This window comes from Myodes glareolus, chromosome 10, assembly GCF_982192425.1.
Source record: "Myodes glareolus chromosome 10, mMyoGla1.1, whole genome shotgun sequence".
Taxonomy (NCBI): Eukaryota; Metazoa; Chordata; class Mammalia; order Rodentia; family Cricetidae; genus Myodes; species Myodes glareolus.
The window spans coordinates 13,639,404-13,655,657 of record NC_142035.1 but is presented as its reverse complement, the minus strand read 5'-3'; the positions used below and the strand labels follow the sequence as shown (position 1 = coordinate 13,655,657).

Below are 16,254 nucleotides of genomic sequence, written 5' to 3'. Positions count from 1 at the left end.
CAGGCTTGTCTGACATGTACAACGCCCTGGGCTTGAATCTCCAACACTAGCGTGAAAGTGAGGTAATTGCCCCTGTGTAACCAAGCCATTTCCAAAACATGTATTTGAAATTGTATTTTCAAAAGTAAAATTGATTTATTGCAAAAGGACCTGAGTTTGATCCTTGGAACTCACATGGTGGAAGGAAGGAACCAATTCCTGAAAGTTGACCTCTGTCCTCCACATGTGTGCAATGACTATGAACACACACACACACACACACACACACACACATACACACACACTAGAGAGAGAGGGGTAACCATGGAATGGGCAGGAAGCTAACTCCAAGACTGGGGGTCTTGTTGCTTCCCTCTTGAAAGGAGGGACACAGAGGAGTAGACCATGAAGTGTCTTTATGTGCCTGTGTGCCTGTTACGTGCATGTTTGCCTGTATGTGCATGTTTGCCTGTATGCGCAGGTTTGCCTGTATGTGCCTGTGTGCCTGTGTGCCTGTTATGTGCAGATTTGCCTTTATGTGCATGTTTGCCTGTGTGTGCAAGTTTGCCTGTATGTGCCTGTGTGCCTGTTATATGCAGGTTTGCCTGTATGTGCATGTTTTCTGTTCCTGAATATGCATATGTGCCTACATATACACGTATGTCTGTGGAAGCCAGAAGTCAATCTTGAGAGCCATATTCAGTGGTCACCCACCATTTTTGAGTGGCATCTCTTGTTGGTCTGAGCTCACCAAGGAGGGTAGGCTAGTTGGAATCTCCCTGTGGCCATTGGGCTTGGTATTTTCTTTCTTTCTTTCTTTCTTTCTTTCTTTCTTTCTTTCTTTCTACATGGATTCTGGGATCAAACTCATCTTCTTGTTTGTGAGATGAACACTTTACTGAAAGTTACCTCGCCAGTCCCATGGTTGCCTTCTAGTTTGACATAATTAAAAGTTTTGAGATAGTAGTGTCTTGCTATGTAGCCCAGGCTAGGCTCCAACCCTCCTTCATCCTTCCTCAGTTTCCAAAGGGGTGTGATTACAGGGGTGTGTGTGTGTGTGTGTGTGTGTGTGTGTGTGTGTGTGTGTTTACACCTGGCTACTGGTTGCTTTTAAAAAAAGCAGGGCCTCACCTAAGCCAAGTGGTAAAGGGCAAAAACCTAGACCCTGGACCAGCCAGAGAGAACTTGGGGCTGGTGCAGCACCCAAGCCTTGTCAATCACCCCATTGAATCATTCTGGGAAGTCTCCAAGAATGTGGTCAGAGCTTACCCTTCTGAACTGGCGAGAAACTGCATCTCCGTGGGCACTGTTGGAAGTCCGTTTCCCTTCACAGCAGCTGGGAGAGAAGAGGAGGCATATTAGTGACTGCCAAGGGCACTGACTGGAAGTTTCCAGTTCCTAGGGAACAAGATTTCACCACTAAGATGGTGCGCCATTTACTGGAGAAAAGATGAGGCAGGTCAAGGGGGAGAGGAAGGAGGGAGAGAAGGAAAAAGGGATAGAGGGCCCTGGAGGGGAGTAAAGATCAGCACCCTGCATTCCACACTCCGACCCACCATCTATGTTTGGAGGGGGCCCCTCTGCCAGGCTGACTAACAACCCCTAACTCAAACTGAGGCCAATCTGAGAGGCCATTGCCAAAGGTTACCTGGGAAGGACGAGCAATGTGAGAAATGATCTCCATTCAATTCATTCATTCATCTAATCCATTCATCCAAAACACAGCCACTGAGCACAGACTATGTACTTGGGGTACCCAGTGCACAACACAGAACAAGGCCCCTGCTCCCATGGAGGCTGTATTCTAGAACAGAAGACAGACAAGCAAATAATAATGACAGTTTCAGTAGATGAGAAGATAAAACCAGGCTAGGAAAGAGAACGTGACAGCCACGTGCCACTGATGCCTGGTCACTATGACCTGATGGCATTCGATGATGCCTGCAGGATGACAGTGGCCAGTCTATGAAGCTCCATGGGAAAAGGCTCCAGAAAATAGAAACATCAAGTATACAGGCCCTGTGGTTGGAGGCACCGGCAGTGCTAAGGAAACCTGGCTAGAGGTGGGGTTTTTCATCAGGACCACTAGCTCCCCGATAAATGACACGGTGACTTATTATTAATTATAAATGCTCGGCCTATAGCTTAGACTTATTACTGACTATCTCTTACAACTTAATTAGCCCATATTTATTAATGTACATACTGCCACGTGGTTCATGGCTTGTTATGTCATCTTCCACATGCCCTGCTTCCTCTGCAGCCGGCTAGCAACTCCGCCTTTCTTCCCAGTATTTTCTCAGTCTGACTTTCCTGCTTAACTTCTTCCTGCCTAGCTTCTGGCCAGTTATCTCTTTATTAAACCACTGAGAGCAGCATATCTTTACAGTGTCCAAAAAGATTGTTCCACAACACCTGGCATCCGGAGACAGTAGTGAGTCAGGAAGGGTTAGGGGTGACAGAAATGTCCTGCAGGATGAGAGACTTAAGAAGGAAGATGTGGAGTTATATTTTCTAGCTATCTCTAGGTTTGGGTGGACTACAGGGAGCTGGCTGTAGTTAAGTAAGAGCATGGTGACTGGGTGATCACAGACACTGAAGTTGTGCAAGTTATGTGTGTGTGTGTATGTGTGTGTGTGTGTGTGTGTGTGTGTGTGTGTGTGTGTTTCTCTTCTTTTAAAACCAAGACCTCATGGCTACTAGGAGCACAGGGCTGGAACTCAAGTAGCCAAATTTTTACAAAATGGGCCAAGCACGAAATCTTGTGTCTCTTGTGTGCACGGCAGTGAGTGATGAGACACAAAGAGGCTTGTCACAGGGGTACCGCCTTCCAGCACAAAGTAAACAAGCAGAATACGTAAGGTGGGTGGCTGTCCCAGGAAACAGCACAGGGAAGGGAATGAGACATCATTTTCAAGAGTCTGACTGACAGGACACTTGGGTGAGGGGGACATCTGTCATCTCTTAGCAATGTGCTGGAGGTGAGGACAGGGCAGGGGGTGAGAATTCCAAGAGTGGAGATGAGCAATGGCAAAGGTCCTGAGGCAAAAGGGGCTACAAGTCAAAAGAAGCCAGTGGAGCTGGAGGTGCGCACGCACTCACTCTCTCTCTCCCATCTCTCATGCACACACACACACACACACACACACACACACACACACACGAACATGTACACACAAACATGCACACCCAGTCACCATTTGATTTTTTTCCACTTAGGAATTTCCTTCTAGCCATAGGTCACACAGTCATCCTGTGCACTAGGAAGGAGGGCACACATGGTCAGCCTTATGTGCTGGGAGGAAGGGCACACACAGCCAGCCTTATGCGCTGGGAGGAAGAGCACATATAGTCATCCCTATGCCCTGGGAGGAAGGGCACATACAACTACCCTTGTGCACTAGGAAGAAGGGCACACACAGTCAGTCTTATGCGCTGGGAGGAAGGGTACATACAGCCAGCTTTGTGTGATGGGAGAAAAGGCACACACAGTCAGCCCTGTGCCCTGGGAGGAAGGGTCTGGACTCTTGTTTTGGCCTCTCTCAATGTCACCCACTAGCCTGGGGATACCCTTCCTGGCTCCATTGTCTTGCCAGCACCAAAGAAGAACAAGACTCTATGGTGGCTGATGGCATCAATCGTGGTGTGTCCTAGGATGCCACCTCCCTGCCGAGCACAGCAGGGGGTCTCAGGTGAAAGGCCAGGTCCACTTCCCCTAGATTGCTGAGCAGCTCACAGCTAGGGCAATGGGACACATGTTCACATGCAGTGCACGGAGGACACGGCCCAAGGCACTGAAGCAGGAAGTAAAGGGCTGTTAATAGCATACAGATGGTGGGAGGTGGAGTGGAGGTGGAGCGGAGGTGTCACTCTCCAGAAGATGACCTCTAACCCAGTGACCCCTGGCCCTCACCTTCTCTGGCTTGCCCTGTATTTTTCCTACTGGGCCCCACGTATCTGGGGCAGCATCAGACATTGGCAGCCCTAGGGACTCCCTCGGGGGTGGGTCCCACTCAGAGGGTCTGTAGGGGCTCTGCAGTGGGCAGGGCCTTGGTAGTCTTGACAACATTGGCAGGAGATTCTTTTGTGTAGTTGGGGTTGAGACCTACAGGTCTGTAGTCACAGAAGGGAAACAGACCTACAGTGTCTACCCCAGCCCTGGTGGTGGGCATGATTACCCCAGTGCGTCTCATGTGGAGCCTGGCTGCTCACTGCCTACATCAGAGTTGGGGAGTTCCATATGAGATTACATGTGATTCCACAAGGCATAAGAGCCTTGGTGTGTGCACCTGTGGGTAAGGGTGGGGGTTCATATCGATGGCAGAATGGTCTCTATTGGGCACTAATTTTGATGACAGTGATGAGGGTGAAGCAGAAGTTGAAAAAAAGAAAACCCAGGAAAACCAAGGCAAGCGTTCCTTGTTTGCCATTTACTCTGGCTATCTTACGGCATTCCTATGACCCAAGTAGCCTTAGAGACTGAATGGAAACAGATCTGTGGGCCAAAGTCTCTAGGGAGCCTTTGCTGAGTCCTGAAGACACAGGTCAGCCCGGAGCTTGGTACTTACGTAAGGGCTGCACAGGAAACAAACCTTGAGTGTACACTGTGTGGGAGGGCTGGACCTGCTTGCTTGCCATCACACAGGTCCAGCAGCCATGGAGATGGGTTGCTACCGTCCTCTGCATTTGGAAAATGAGGCCTAGAGAGGCTGGTCAAGGCTGGGGACAAGAGGACCCAGTGGGTTAGAGGCAAAGCCAGGCCTATACTGTACCTAGGACTGATAATTTACCCAGCTCTCTCTCTTTCTCTCTTTCTCTCGCTCTCTCTCTCTCTCTCTCTCTCTCTCTCTCTCTCTCTCTCTCTCTCTCGCACACACACACACACACACACACACACACACACACACACACACAACTCTCATGCCGTGTCCAGGGCACTTGCATGGGCACTTAATATATCTGACACAGAACTGATCAGTATTCCAATTTCCCTGTCCAGCCTCTTGAATTTGCCTCAGGAAAGAGCTAGCCTATTATGTTAGGTAACAAGGACCCTGTGGAGGGTCACCCCCCAACATACACACATACACATTAAGTAGTTTAATGAACACAGTCCATTCAGTACACCCAGTAGGCCGGTGGTAAGTGCTATGGCCTCCATAGGGTGAAGAGAGACACTAAGGGGTAGTACAGATACTAACTGACCTGTTCATTTGCTTCATCACTACCTGTGTGCATCTATTGAGCACCTACTGTATCCCAGCACCAGCAAATGCCATTCACAAGATGAGTAGGAGTGACGCTTCGCGGGCTTGGAGAGAGATGTTGGACCGAAGGCAGATGATCACATGACCCCTCTCCCAGGGTGGGAAGGACACAGGTGGAAAGGCAGCGAGGACCTTACTGCCCACCCTGCCAAACTGTTGAATGTGCTTTGTTGGTGGTGTCTTTGAGTTCTGTGTGTGTGTGCGTGTTCGTATGTGTGTACAGGCTTTGAGACTAGAAGTCAGTGTTGGTGACTTTCTCGTCACTCTCCGCCTTAGTTTTCTGAGACAGAGTCTCTCCCTGAACCTGGAGCTCTGGCTAGGCTGGCCACGGATGCCAAGGATCTTGCTGTCTCCACCTCCCCAGTGACGGGATAATAGGCACCTACCACTCTGCCTGGCTTTTCACCTACGTGCTATGGCTCCGAACCTGTGTCCTCAGGTTTGCACGGCAAGTACTTCACCAAGTGAACCATCTCCCCCATCCTGTGTTTGCTTTATCTTGTTTTGTTTGAGACAGGATCTCACCACATAGCCCTGCTGCCTTTGTACATGATGCCTTCCTTTCTCTGCCTACTAAGCACTGAGATTACAGGTGTGAACCATCACACCAGCCACATAATCGCCCCTTCCTCGGTCACAGGCTCTTGTTTCATGCACATCACAGGCCGTACATAAGACAGACTAGTCCTGACTTTCTAGGTTAGAGAGGCCCAGGATCATGGCAACTGGCAAGTGAAGAGTGAAGGAGGGAACCAATTACCTCAACCTGAATGGTTGCTACGACTCCAGCCATATGAATGACACATGTGGGTGGCCTCTTCCAGGCAGAGAAAAGGCAGAAGAGTATAGTTTCAAAAGCTAGGCAAACCTCTTGCTGGCTGAGGGGAATCTCCTTGACTGAAGCCTGGGTTAGAACTGCGCTCCCTACAGGTAGATGATGCAATGACAAAATGCCAGGGAACATTTAGACAGCAGTAGCAAAATAGGAAGGAGAGGAGTCAGGGACTCCCTGTAAGGTGGAGGACCTCTTGGGGTTCTATCTAGCGATCCCCACCCTACACCAGCATCTTCTCCTGTAGGTCCATGTGCTCAGAGCTCTGGACGAAACATTTTGCCTTTGTGAGCCTCCATTCCATTTCTTTGTCTGCAGAGTGGGGACCACAGACATCAAATGAGCTAATGAGAAGCTGAGCCAAGCTGACATTTAGGGTCTTGAGGAAAGGACAGTTTGTGCTGGCATTGCTGTTGACCTGGCTATCAGTGACCCTTGTGAACTTGGAGCTTCTGGAAAACTCCTTGTTCAAATCTGACTCCACTAGCAACCTCCCACCTGTCTAAAGCACAGAAACTGAGTGAAGAGGGCCGCGGTCTTTACCCTGGGCTCAGCACTGCTCTGAGCCCCCAAGGTTGCTCACTCACTTCCAGGCCTCTGACTCCAGGGCTGCGACCTCCCCACCGCCTGCAGGGTAGGAAGAGAGGCTATAGATTTCTATCACAAACATCACTGGTGTGACTTTTTGGTGTGACTTTTAGTGAGTCCCCTCTCCTTTCAAGGTCTTCAAGTTTGGGTTTTGTTATAATGGACTGGACATTCGAACATTCATGTGGCCATCCTGTGTGAGGCAGGAGAATGGAATAAAGCGAATACAGCCCCACCCCCAGCCAGCCCAGCTCAAATGTCTAGTGCCACAGGTTACTACCATAGGAACCTCTGGGGTCCTCTTCATCTCTCTTTGCTTCTTCTTCAAATCCCACTTATCAAAATGAGGATGTTAGGAGTCCACCCCGTTCAGACACAGACCCTCAGAAGGGCCCTCCAACACAGCAAGCACTCAAGGGGCATGGTTCTTCCGCAGACACATCAGGTAAGACAGGGCACAGGTTCAGCTGAGGTGGAAATGAACGAAGGGGTAGTGCCAATGGTCTGATGCCACCTCAGCATGACCATCTTCTCAGAGCCCCACAACGTGGGAGGGAACCGTTTGAAGCCCAGTAAACCAGCATCATAGAGTGAGGTCAGTCGCTCTCATTTTTGTAGTCTGGATCAGGCCTGCCCTGGTCTTGCCATGACCTGCCACACAAAAACAGCTCTCGCATTTTTAAATAGTTTGAAATATCCAGAGTTTGGGGGTGGCCCAGTCGGCAAAGTGCTTGCTGGAGAAGCATGAGATCCTGAGTTCCATCCTTAGTACCCAATGAAATTCAAATGTGGCCTGCGTCTGTAACCTCAGCACAGGGAGGTGGAGATGGGATGGCATGACCTGTGTCTGTAACCCCAGCGCTGGAGAGGTGGAGGTGGGACTGACCCCGGGGCTGGCTCACCAGTTATTCTAGCTGAATAGGTGAGCTCCTGATTCCTCGAGAGAACCTGTCTCAAAATACATGCTCCATGTGCACCTCCCTCAAACGTATATGAACATGTATAATATACATGGAAACACACAAGATTCATAGAAAAAGAACATTAGGGGATGACAAAATGAGAAGAGATCTTAATTTTGGCTCCCACACGTGACTTTTTCTTGGCATGCAGTCTGCACTGGCACTCCGCCACCTTCTTCAAAGGCAGAGTTTGGAAGTTACAACAGAGTGGCTCACAAGCCTAAAATGTTTACTGTCTGGTTATTTACGGGGAACAGCTGCTAACCCCGCTACCTGGCAAAACTCCTGTGTTACCTGGAAGGCTCTGGCCTTGTGACAACCCAGCTCTGCTACTTCTCCAACAGTGACAGTCTGGATTTGTCCTTCTGCCGTGGGAAAACCCCATCTGTGAAGCACTTCTAAGTACATCTAGTTTTCAAGGCCATGCATGATGAATGAGTAAACACGCATTGCCAAACACAGACAGTCTGTGAATGGTGTATGGATCAATGTACAATATGTGTATGAATCTATATGTGTGTCTGTATGCAGTGAATGTGTGTGCATTTATATGTATGCAATGTACATGTGTATGTTTGTGTATGTAGGTGTGCATGTGTGTACAAGTGCATGTGTATGCAGTGTAAATGTGTGTCCATGTGTATGCAGTGTGCATGTTTGTGCAGGTACACATATATATGCACATGAGTATGTGCGTACACTATATATGTGTATGCAGATGTGCATGCATGCATGCATGTGTATATGTGTATGCAGGGTACATGTATGTGCAGATGTACATAAATGCACATGATTGTATGTGTACATGTGTACACGGACGTGCATGCAGTGTACTACATGTGTGTGTCTGTGAATTGTTCTTTAGGAGTCATTCTTTTTTTTTTGGAGACAGTAGTCTCACATGCAGTGCTGACTGGTCAAAAATTCTTGTGTGGTCCAGGAAGACCTTGAACTCACAGAGATGAGCTACCATCCAAGTGTTAGGGTCAAAGACATGTACCATGATGCCTGGCATCTTGTTTTTTTTGGAGGGATGGAGTCTCTCACTGGCCTGGGAATTACCAATTTGGTCAAGCTGACTGGCCAGCAAGTCCCTGGGATCCACCTGTGTTCCCCTTTCCAGTGCTGGGATTACAAGCACATGCCACTTCACCTGGCTTATAACATGGACTCTGAGGATGGAACTTGGGTCTTCAGACTTGTGGGACAAGTCTGTTCTAGGCGTGTTAACATATTACCTCATATCTGCAAAGAGCATAGCTAGCATGGTTTCATGGGTAATACGACCCATGGTTCCGAGGATAATGCCTGCTGCATTTATTGGCGTGGATGGCCCTCTGGGGAGTGACCAGAATGGCCATTTTTGTCAAGGTGACACCCTCATCTTTCATCCCAGGAGGCCCTCACCAACAGTCACGCCCACTCAGCAGAAGGCAGAGGCTGGAAAGGCAGAACCACAGGAGGCCCCATATTTCTGCCATGTTTCATGGACCAAACTTAGACACCTGACTACCTAAGACGCAAGGTGGGAAATTCAGCCTTCCTCAGCATAGTGTGTGTGCGTGTAAGTTCTGTGATCAAGGAAGAAACAATGCTGGAGGTGAGCAGGCCATTTCGGCCCACATGGGCGTAGATTTTAGGCCTCTCTTAAAGGCATCAATAAAAAGTAAGACATCTTAAAGCAGAAGTGATGGGGCAGGCAGCCACTTTTTCACCGTGAGAGAGAATCACAGGGTTGCCAATGAAAGGTCCCGATGTACCTGTGCCTCCGAAGTGACCCCACAATGCCTTTCTCTGATTCTGTCATGTCTGAACAAAATAAGTCCCTATGTTTTTAAGACACTGGAAGATGGACATGCTTTCTATTGCTGCCAAAAGAATTCTCACTGATGTAGCCCTTTTCTGGTCACACTGCCTGGTTCAAAGTCAGGCTCAGTCACCTTCTCTCTGCGTGATCTACAGTGGTCACTTCCATCTGAGCAGTGCCCCCCCCCGACTCCCACCACCCCCACTCCCACCACCACACATACACACTTCTGAAAACACAGCAGCTGCTAAGAGCCCAGCATCAGAGGGCTGAGACGTCAGATTTCTTGGTCAGTGTGGTCTGTGACAGGAGTCCTTATGGCAATATTGCCTCTCCTGCCAGCCTTTCCTCTGAGATGGAGTCTCACTCTATACTCCTGGCTGGCCTGGAACTCACTATGTACACCAGGCTGGTCTGAAACTCACTGAGATCAGCCTGTCTCTGCCTCCCGCGGGGCTGGGATGTTAGAGGCGAGTCCCCCCTACAGCCTGTATCCCCCCTCCCATCACGGAGGGCACTAGCAACAGCAGCACACGGTCCTCTTTGCAGTTGGCTGGAGAATTATCTGAGCATTTGCGTCTGGGAAAGAAACTGCAAACATCAGTGTAACCTCATTAAATTCTTATGGCATGCCAGCAGGAAGGGCTATCCTGGACCATGCTTTCTCCAGCATTGCCTGAGAATTTGCACAGCCCTTGTTCTCACTAGTCTGGGGAAGGGGCTGCCCATCTGATATTTGCCAGCCTCATGGCTTCCCTAGGTGCCCTGCTGGGTCTCAGTGCTTATGGGCACCTGTTCAAATGCTTACTAACAAACTTAACTCCAGCACCTACCTACTTCCAAATGTAGAGGAAGCGTGCCAAACCCATTGCTTAGTATACAATGAATGCAAGTCTTAAATCTCCAGGGTTCCATGGTTTGGCCCATCTGATTCTCAATGAATTGTCACCATTAAGACATAAGAGTGTGCCCAGCCCGGGTCTGTATCCTGGGCCTTCTCCAGTGGCCTGTGGACCTTGCTCATCTCCCCCCACCTGCAGCAATGGTGTCACCCTGGCAACCCTCCAGCCTCACCTGTGTTCTTATCATCCCGATCAAGGTCCTTCCGAGCTTCACGGTGGCCGAAGAGGCTTTTGAGGATGGCGTTAGCGATGGGCAGCATCATGGCAGTGGAGGCCGTGTTGCTCAGCCACATGGACAGGAATGAAGTGGTTACCATCATCCCCAGAATGAGCCTGGGCGGAAGAAAGAGTTAAGATTGGATCTAGGACACGGGGTCCAAGAGGGACTATGGTCTAGTTTCCTGACCCCGGGGAGTCTAAGGGGCTGGTTTTCCAGGAGAGAAGTTAGAGTCCAGAGAAGGCAGATGAATAATAAATAGGGGAACCACTGCCAGACTTGTTTGATTCGGGGTGTGTGTCAAGGCACATGCTCAGTTCTCTCTTCCCACTTGAAGGGGGGGTTCTAGGATCTAACTCAGGTCACCAAGTTGGAGCAGCAAGTGCCTTTACCCACTGAACTGTTTTGTCCACCCTCGGCTTGTTTTAGATCCAAGGAAAACTGAGTTTCTTGTGCTTAAAGGGATCTGGTCACGAAGTCAGTTCAAAGCCTAGGGTTTCCCTGCCTTGCCCTTTGGTCCTTAATGGTTACCACTCCAGAATGAAGTGACCCAGCACGAGATCTGCCGGCTGGTCCCCTCCCTGCCCTGCTCCCACTCCTGCCTGCACCCACTGTTCACCCACTGCCAGCACAAAGCCCACCGGACTGCGTCTGTTCCCAATCTCTGTTTGGCCCACCCCCATTAGCAGACTCGAAGTGTCATGGGCTTTTCCACCAGGAGCTAAGTTAATACACAGAATGAAGTAGGAGGTAAGTGGAGGCTTTATCAAAGATTAAGTCCTGTCATCGGGATGGGCCATATCACAGGCCTGGGTTGTTATTTTAAAACCCATGAGTTATACATCGTGCAATTAACAGCCTTCTACGAAGACTGAGAGTCGGCAGACTGCCGCAGGGGTTTGTGGGAAACAATACCTGCACCTATAGAAACACTCTTCTCCTTTGGAGACAGAGGGCCTTGGCCTCAGTTCGAGGAGCCTGCTGACACTATTCTAAAACCCTGTGCACATGGCGGAGGAGCCCGGGGTCCAATTCAATCTCCAGTGACTTTGCAGTTTATTTTATTGCTTCTTTTTGAGACAGGGTCTCATTGTGTTTCCCTGGCCATCCTGGAATTCACTATGCGGACCAGGCTGACCTTGAACTCACAAAGACCTACCTGTATCTACATTTTGAGTGTTGGGATTAAAGGCGTGCACTACCATGGCTGGCTTTAGATGACTTTTAAGCATATAAAGGACACTGCCACCAAATCAACGGTACATCGCTTGTGCGCGGAACCCACCAAATTGTCAAGGAACTAGTAAGCCAAACGTGAGGAATGACAGCTTCTTGGCCCAATGGTCAAAGAGGAAGAACTTGTGTGCCCCCACCCACCACAGGCCACCCTGTGGCATGACCTTACCTGGCAGGCTGGACCCCAACCAGCATGAGGACCTTGAGAGCGATTCTCCGGTGCAAGTTCCATTCCTCAATGGCGCTGGCCATAATCAGGCCGCTAAGGAAGAGGAAGTTGGTGTCGAGGAAATACTGGGGGCAGACCTTGCTGGAGGGTAGAATGCCCATGAAGGGGAAAAGGATGATGGGTAGAAGAGCTGTCACCGACAGGGGCAGGGCCTCCGTGCACCAGTACACCGCCATCAGTAGGATGATATACAGGCAGCGGCCCTCCTGTGCGGGAGATGGGACAAACACGTGGTCAGTGAATTGTGGTCACATGGTCAGTGACTTGTGGCCAGGCCAGAGGTGCTGTGGCAGGAGTGGGGACACCAAGACTCCCACTCAAGAGGACAGATCATTTTGCTCAACTATAGAATGGAGAAGCTGTCTCTATGCTCAGCAGACCCTGTTGGAGGTATGTGAAAACACCCCCATGATCTCTGTGGGAAACCCTGAGGAAGAGAATGTTCACAACGGACTTTTACAAAATCATGGAAGGTTTCCAGTCTTCGGGACTGTGAGCAATAAACTTGCATGTTGATAAACTACCCAAGGTAAAACATTTTGATACAGAAGCTCAAATGAACTGAGACATCCTCCTGCCCAGTTTGTAGCATCGCTGCTGTTCACAGCCGAGATATGTTTGGCTTCTCCTGGCTTCAGATGCACATTTGACCAAGACTCCCAGGGAAACAGCATTCTGGGACCAGTTCGTTACCACCACGAAGTTTGGTGGCTTTTCACGCAAGATGACGGCAGCATATCGAATGCCATCACCCAAGCTTCCTTCCAGCACCCTTGCCCTAGGCTCTGCATCTTGGGTCACTGCCACACCTTGATTCAGATCCTGTCTCTGGGTCCTTTGAAGAACCATTGAAAGAACAAAGTCTTCCAGGAGACAGCAGCAGCTTTCTGATCTGGGGCTAAGAGGTGTTTGGCACAGGAAAGGAGAGGGGATGCCTTCTGCCTGTGCTGGAAGCTTCTTTTGTGTGGGAATCGAAAAGCAGTTGTGTTCTCCAGCTGGACCCAGAGCCTGTCTAAGCCAAACCTAGCTAACAAGGGCTAGCATTGTTTACCCAGCATCCATCTGTAACGCTCTGAAACAGGCAGATGGGAACATAGGCTGTTCTGTCGCGGTTTGGTTTTTGGTTTTGTGGAGTACCAGCAACTGAACTGGGGCCTTGCACACGTGGGGAAACCTTATAACTCTGAGCTGTGTCTCCAGCCCTCCTTTTACCTCTGTAGATTTTAAGTCAGGATTTCATTAGTTGTCCATGTTGGTCTTGGACATATGTCAGAGGCCAGGCTGGCCTTGAACTTTACTCCTTCTGTCTCAGCTTCCCAAGTATCTGGGATTACGGGTCTGAGTCACCACGTCTGGAGGGAAATATGTGGGTTTTTTTTCTTTAAAACGCATGTATGTGGATGTGTGTGTACATGTGTAAATTGTTGCATGTGTAGAGGCTCGAGGCTACCTCAGGGTTCATCAGTAATGCGGCCTACCTCTTCTAAGACAAGATCTCTCATTGGCTGGAGCTCATCAATTAGGCTAGCCTGGCTGGCCCATGCACTCTGGGGCCTTCCTTCTGGCCTCCCCAGTCCTGGGATCATGAGCAGAGGCCTCCATGCCCAACTCTCTGCATCAGTTCTGGAGACTGAACTCAGGTCCTCGTTGTTGCATGGCAAGCAATTCACCAACTGAGTTGTCGGCCTTCCTACTCATAGTTCTCGAGGAGGTACATGAATGTGGTTCAGAAAGAAAGGTGTTATTGCACCACACTCAGAGAGTGGACGACGCATTCTATGTGGGCAGAACCCCTGCAAAGGGGGGTTTGCTAGGGGCTGATCGGGCCTCATGTAATTTCCATATCAGAAGCCCAGGTGCATCAACCCAGGCCATGTGAAATATTCCCAAGAAGAGTTCTAAGGCTAGAGAAGTTTCCAACTACTGTTCCCCTTGGCAGCCACTAAAACTCCATAACAGATGCACTGAAAGCTGACAAGTCACAGAATCACATCTGCATTTGTTTAATGCAGTTTCTCAAGATGCCTTCATCCACAGACTAGAGCACTCCTGAAGTCTGCCCATCTTGTACTCCGTGGAGCAGTTACGAAACTGGCCCCATTGTATGTAACCTGGGAAGATACCAGCATTCACCAGAACACTGTGCCTGATTCTGTCTCCCCAGTTAGGATCAAAATTCCACGAGGAGAGGGTTTCTGTTTGTTGTGTCTTATTCTCTTCTGTGTTCCAGAACCTAGCACAGTCCCCTACATATTTAGTCTTGGTACTTCAGGGGAGGTTGGGTAAATAAATGTATGAATGAGCAGATGGTCAGATGAATGAATGGTTAGATGGATGGATGGATGGATGGATGGATGGATGGATGGATGGATGGATAAGTGAATAGGTGGGTTGACAGATGAGTGGATGGGTGGATGGATGGGTAGGTGATGGACGGATGGGTGGGCACTCTTGGGTAGGCCCTAGCTGGAGTTTCAGGATACAGAGGCATGCAGGTGAACAGCTGCCCTCTGCAGTTGCAGTAGGGCAGGTGGCTGCAGAGCTATGGCTGCAGACTCCTAGTCTCAGCGCAAAGCAGCCTACTCAGTGTCCAGAAGGGCCCTAGGTCCTGTAGGAGAGTCCAGAAGGATAATTAGCTATAAGCCAAGCAGAGAAATCGGGAAGACTTTCAGGAGCTCTCAGCTCTGTGTCAGAGGGTTTGCACTTCCACAGAGTCCGAAGGTCAAGCCCTCCCTCTGCTGTCCTGAGGCCTTTGGTGTGTGTGTGTGTGTGTGTGTGTGTGTGTGTGTGTGTGTGTGTGTGTGTGTGTATGTGTGTAGAGCTCACAAATAACATTCAACCTAAAACTTTCAGACAACAATGTGGCTTCCTGGCTAGTTAACATTCAGGTTGAGACTCATCAAACAGGAACCAAGAGGAGGAGCCCTGGGGCCGAGAGTGTCCAAGGGACGATGAAGAGAAACTGAACACCTTAAGAGGAACAAGTATCCTGAAAATGTCTCTCTTTCAGTTCTCAGAAACAGAAAACGGAAAGACTCTAGCATCGCCTTCGGAAATCAAATCAGACACTAAAACCATCCCTAGTCCTCTCCTGGCTCCCCCCGCCCTGCTGGTTTTAGCTGTGACTCTGCTGAACTGAACTGGAATTGGCAGGGTTTGTGTCTTGCACACAATTCTTTGAGACCCGCCAAAGAGGAGCACTTCCTATTTCAATCTTTGGGCTCAGTACAAGCGGGCACTGCCTGGACAAGGGTGTTATAAGAGAAGAAAGTAGGATTGAACATGAAAGAGTCAGGATGCACAAAATACTGGAAATGTCAAGCTGAGAAGCTGAGGCCCATTTTCTTCTCTAACCTGATTCATGTGACCAGGTCAATGTGTCATGACAGTAGCAATGACATTTCCTGAATATTTCCTAAGTCCCAGGCTTCTCACTCACCCACAGACTCAATTAATACCCCCAGCAACTTCCATGGGGCCACCATTACCTCCTTCCTCCTTTCAGAAGGGATTGTAGAAAGCCATTCATTTCAGTCACACCCAGAAAGCCAAGGTCACGTTTTGTTGCAGCTCCTGGGCTGATAAGTCTGGCCAGGAGTCTTGATTTCCCAATTCTTCTCTCCAATAGAAACTCAATCTTTACAGATGTCTCCAGAGACAAAGACCCTGGCAGGAAGCTGACAATGCAGCAGAGCTTGGACAGCACATACATCAGGAATAGGTTTCGTTATTTTTCTGGTTAGCAATGGAACAGTGCTGGTGACCCCAAATATCTTCCCTTGCCCAGCTGAACACCCTATATGCAAATGGATTCAGAGTTGCCAGGGGATTGATAACCTTATCTCCTCCTGACCCAGCTGGGTCTGGGGTGGAGACAGAACTGATTCAGAGCAAAGCTCTCGAGCATTTATTGATAGCGGAATTAGTAGGCGGGGAGGGGGCACACGGCTATAAGTTAATATAAAGTCTTTTCTATTGTGGTCTCATTGCTGGAGCAATAGGGGATCAGCCACAAAGAGGGTCAGAGTGGAACAAGATGCCACCTTTGATGATGAAAGGAAAGAGTGAAGTCCCCCTCCCCCCGCCCAGGTGTGAAGAAGCAGTGGGATTAAGATTTAGCCCCAGGAGGAACCTTGTATCGGCAGATATAGCCTCAGAGCAGCTCAGCTGCTGGGGACAATACCTTCTTCACTGTGCATGTACCTGGGCAGGGAGCATCCTTAGATACCTGACAG

General features: G+C 49.4%; 1 protein-coding gene across 5 annotated transcripts in view; it reads right to left on the bottom strand.

The window, feature by feature from the left end:
- Slc13a3 (solute carrier family 13 member 3) overlaps positions 1-16,254 on the bottom strand; it is a 60,874-nt gene that overhangs the window by 27,787 nt on the left and 16,833 nt on the right. For all 5 annotated transcript variants that reach the window (XM_087911007.1, XM_087911010.1, XM_087911008.1 and 2 more), the window contains exons 2-4: positions 11,960-12,225; positions 10,510-10,670; positions 1,249-1,315 (exon numbers count right to left, since the gene is read on the bottom strand). In XM_087911007.1, the coding sequence (XP_087767133.1) occupies positions 1,249-1,315; positions 10,510-10,670; positions 11,960-12,225 (494 nt within the window). The remainder of the gene's footprint in view (positions 1-1,248; positions 1,316-10,509; positions 10,671-11,959; positions 12,226-16,254) is intronic.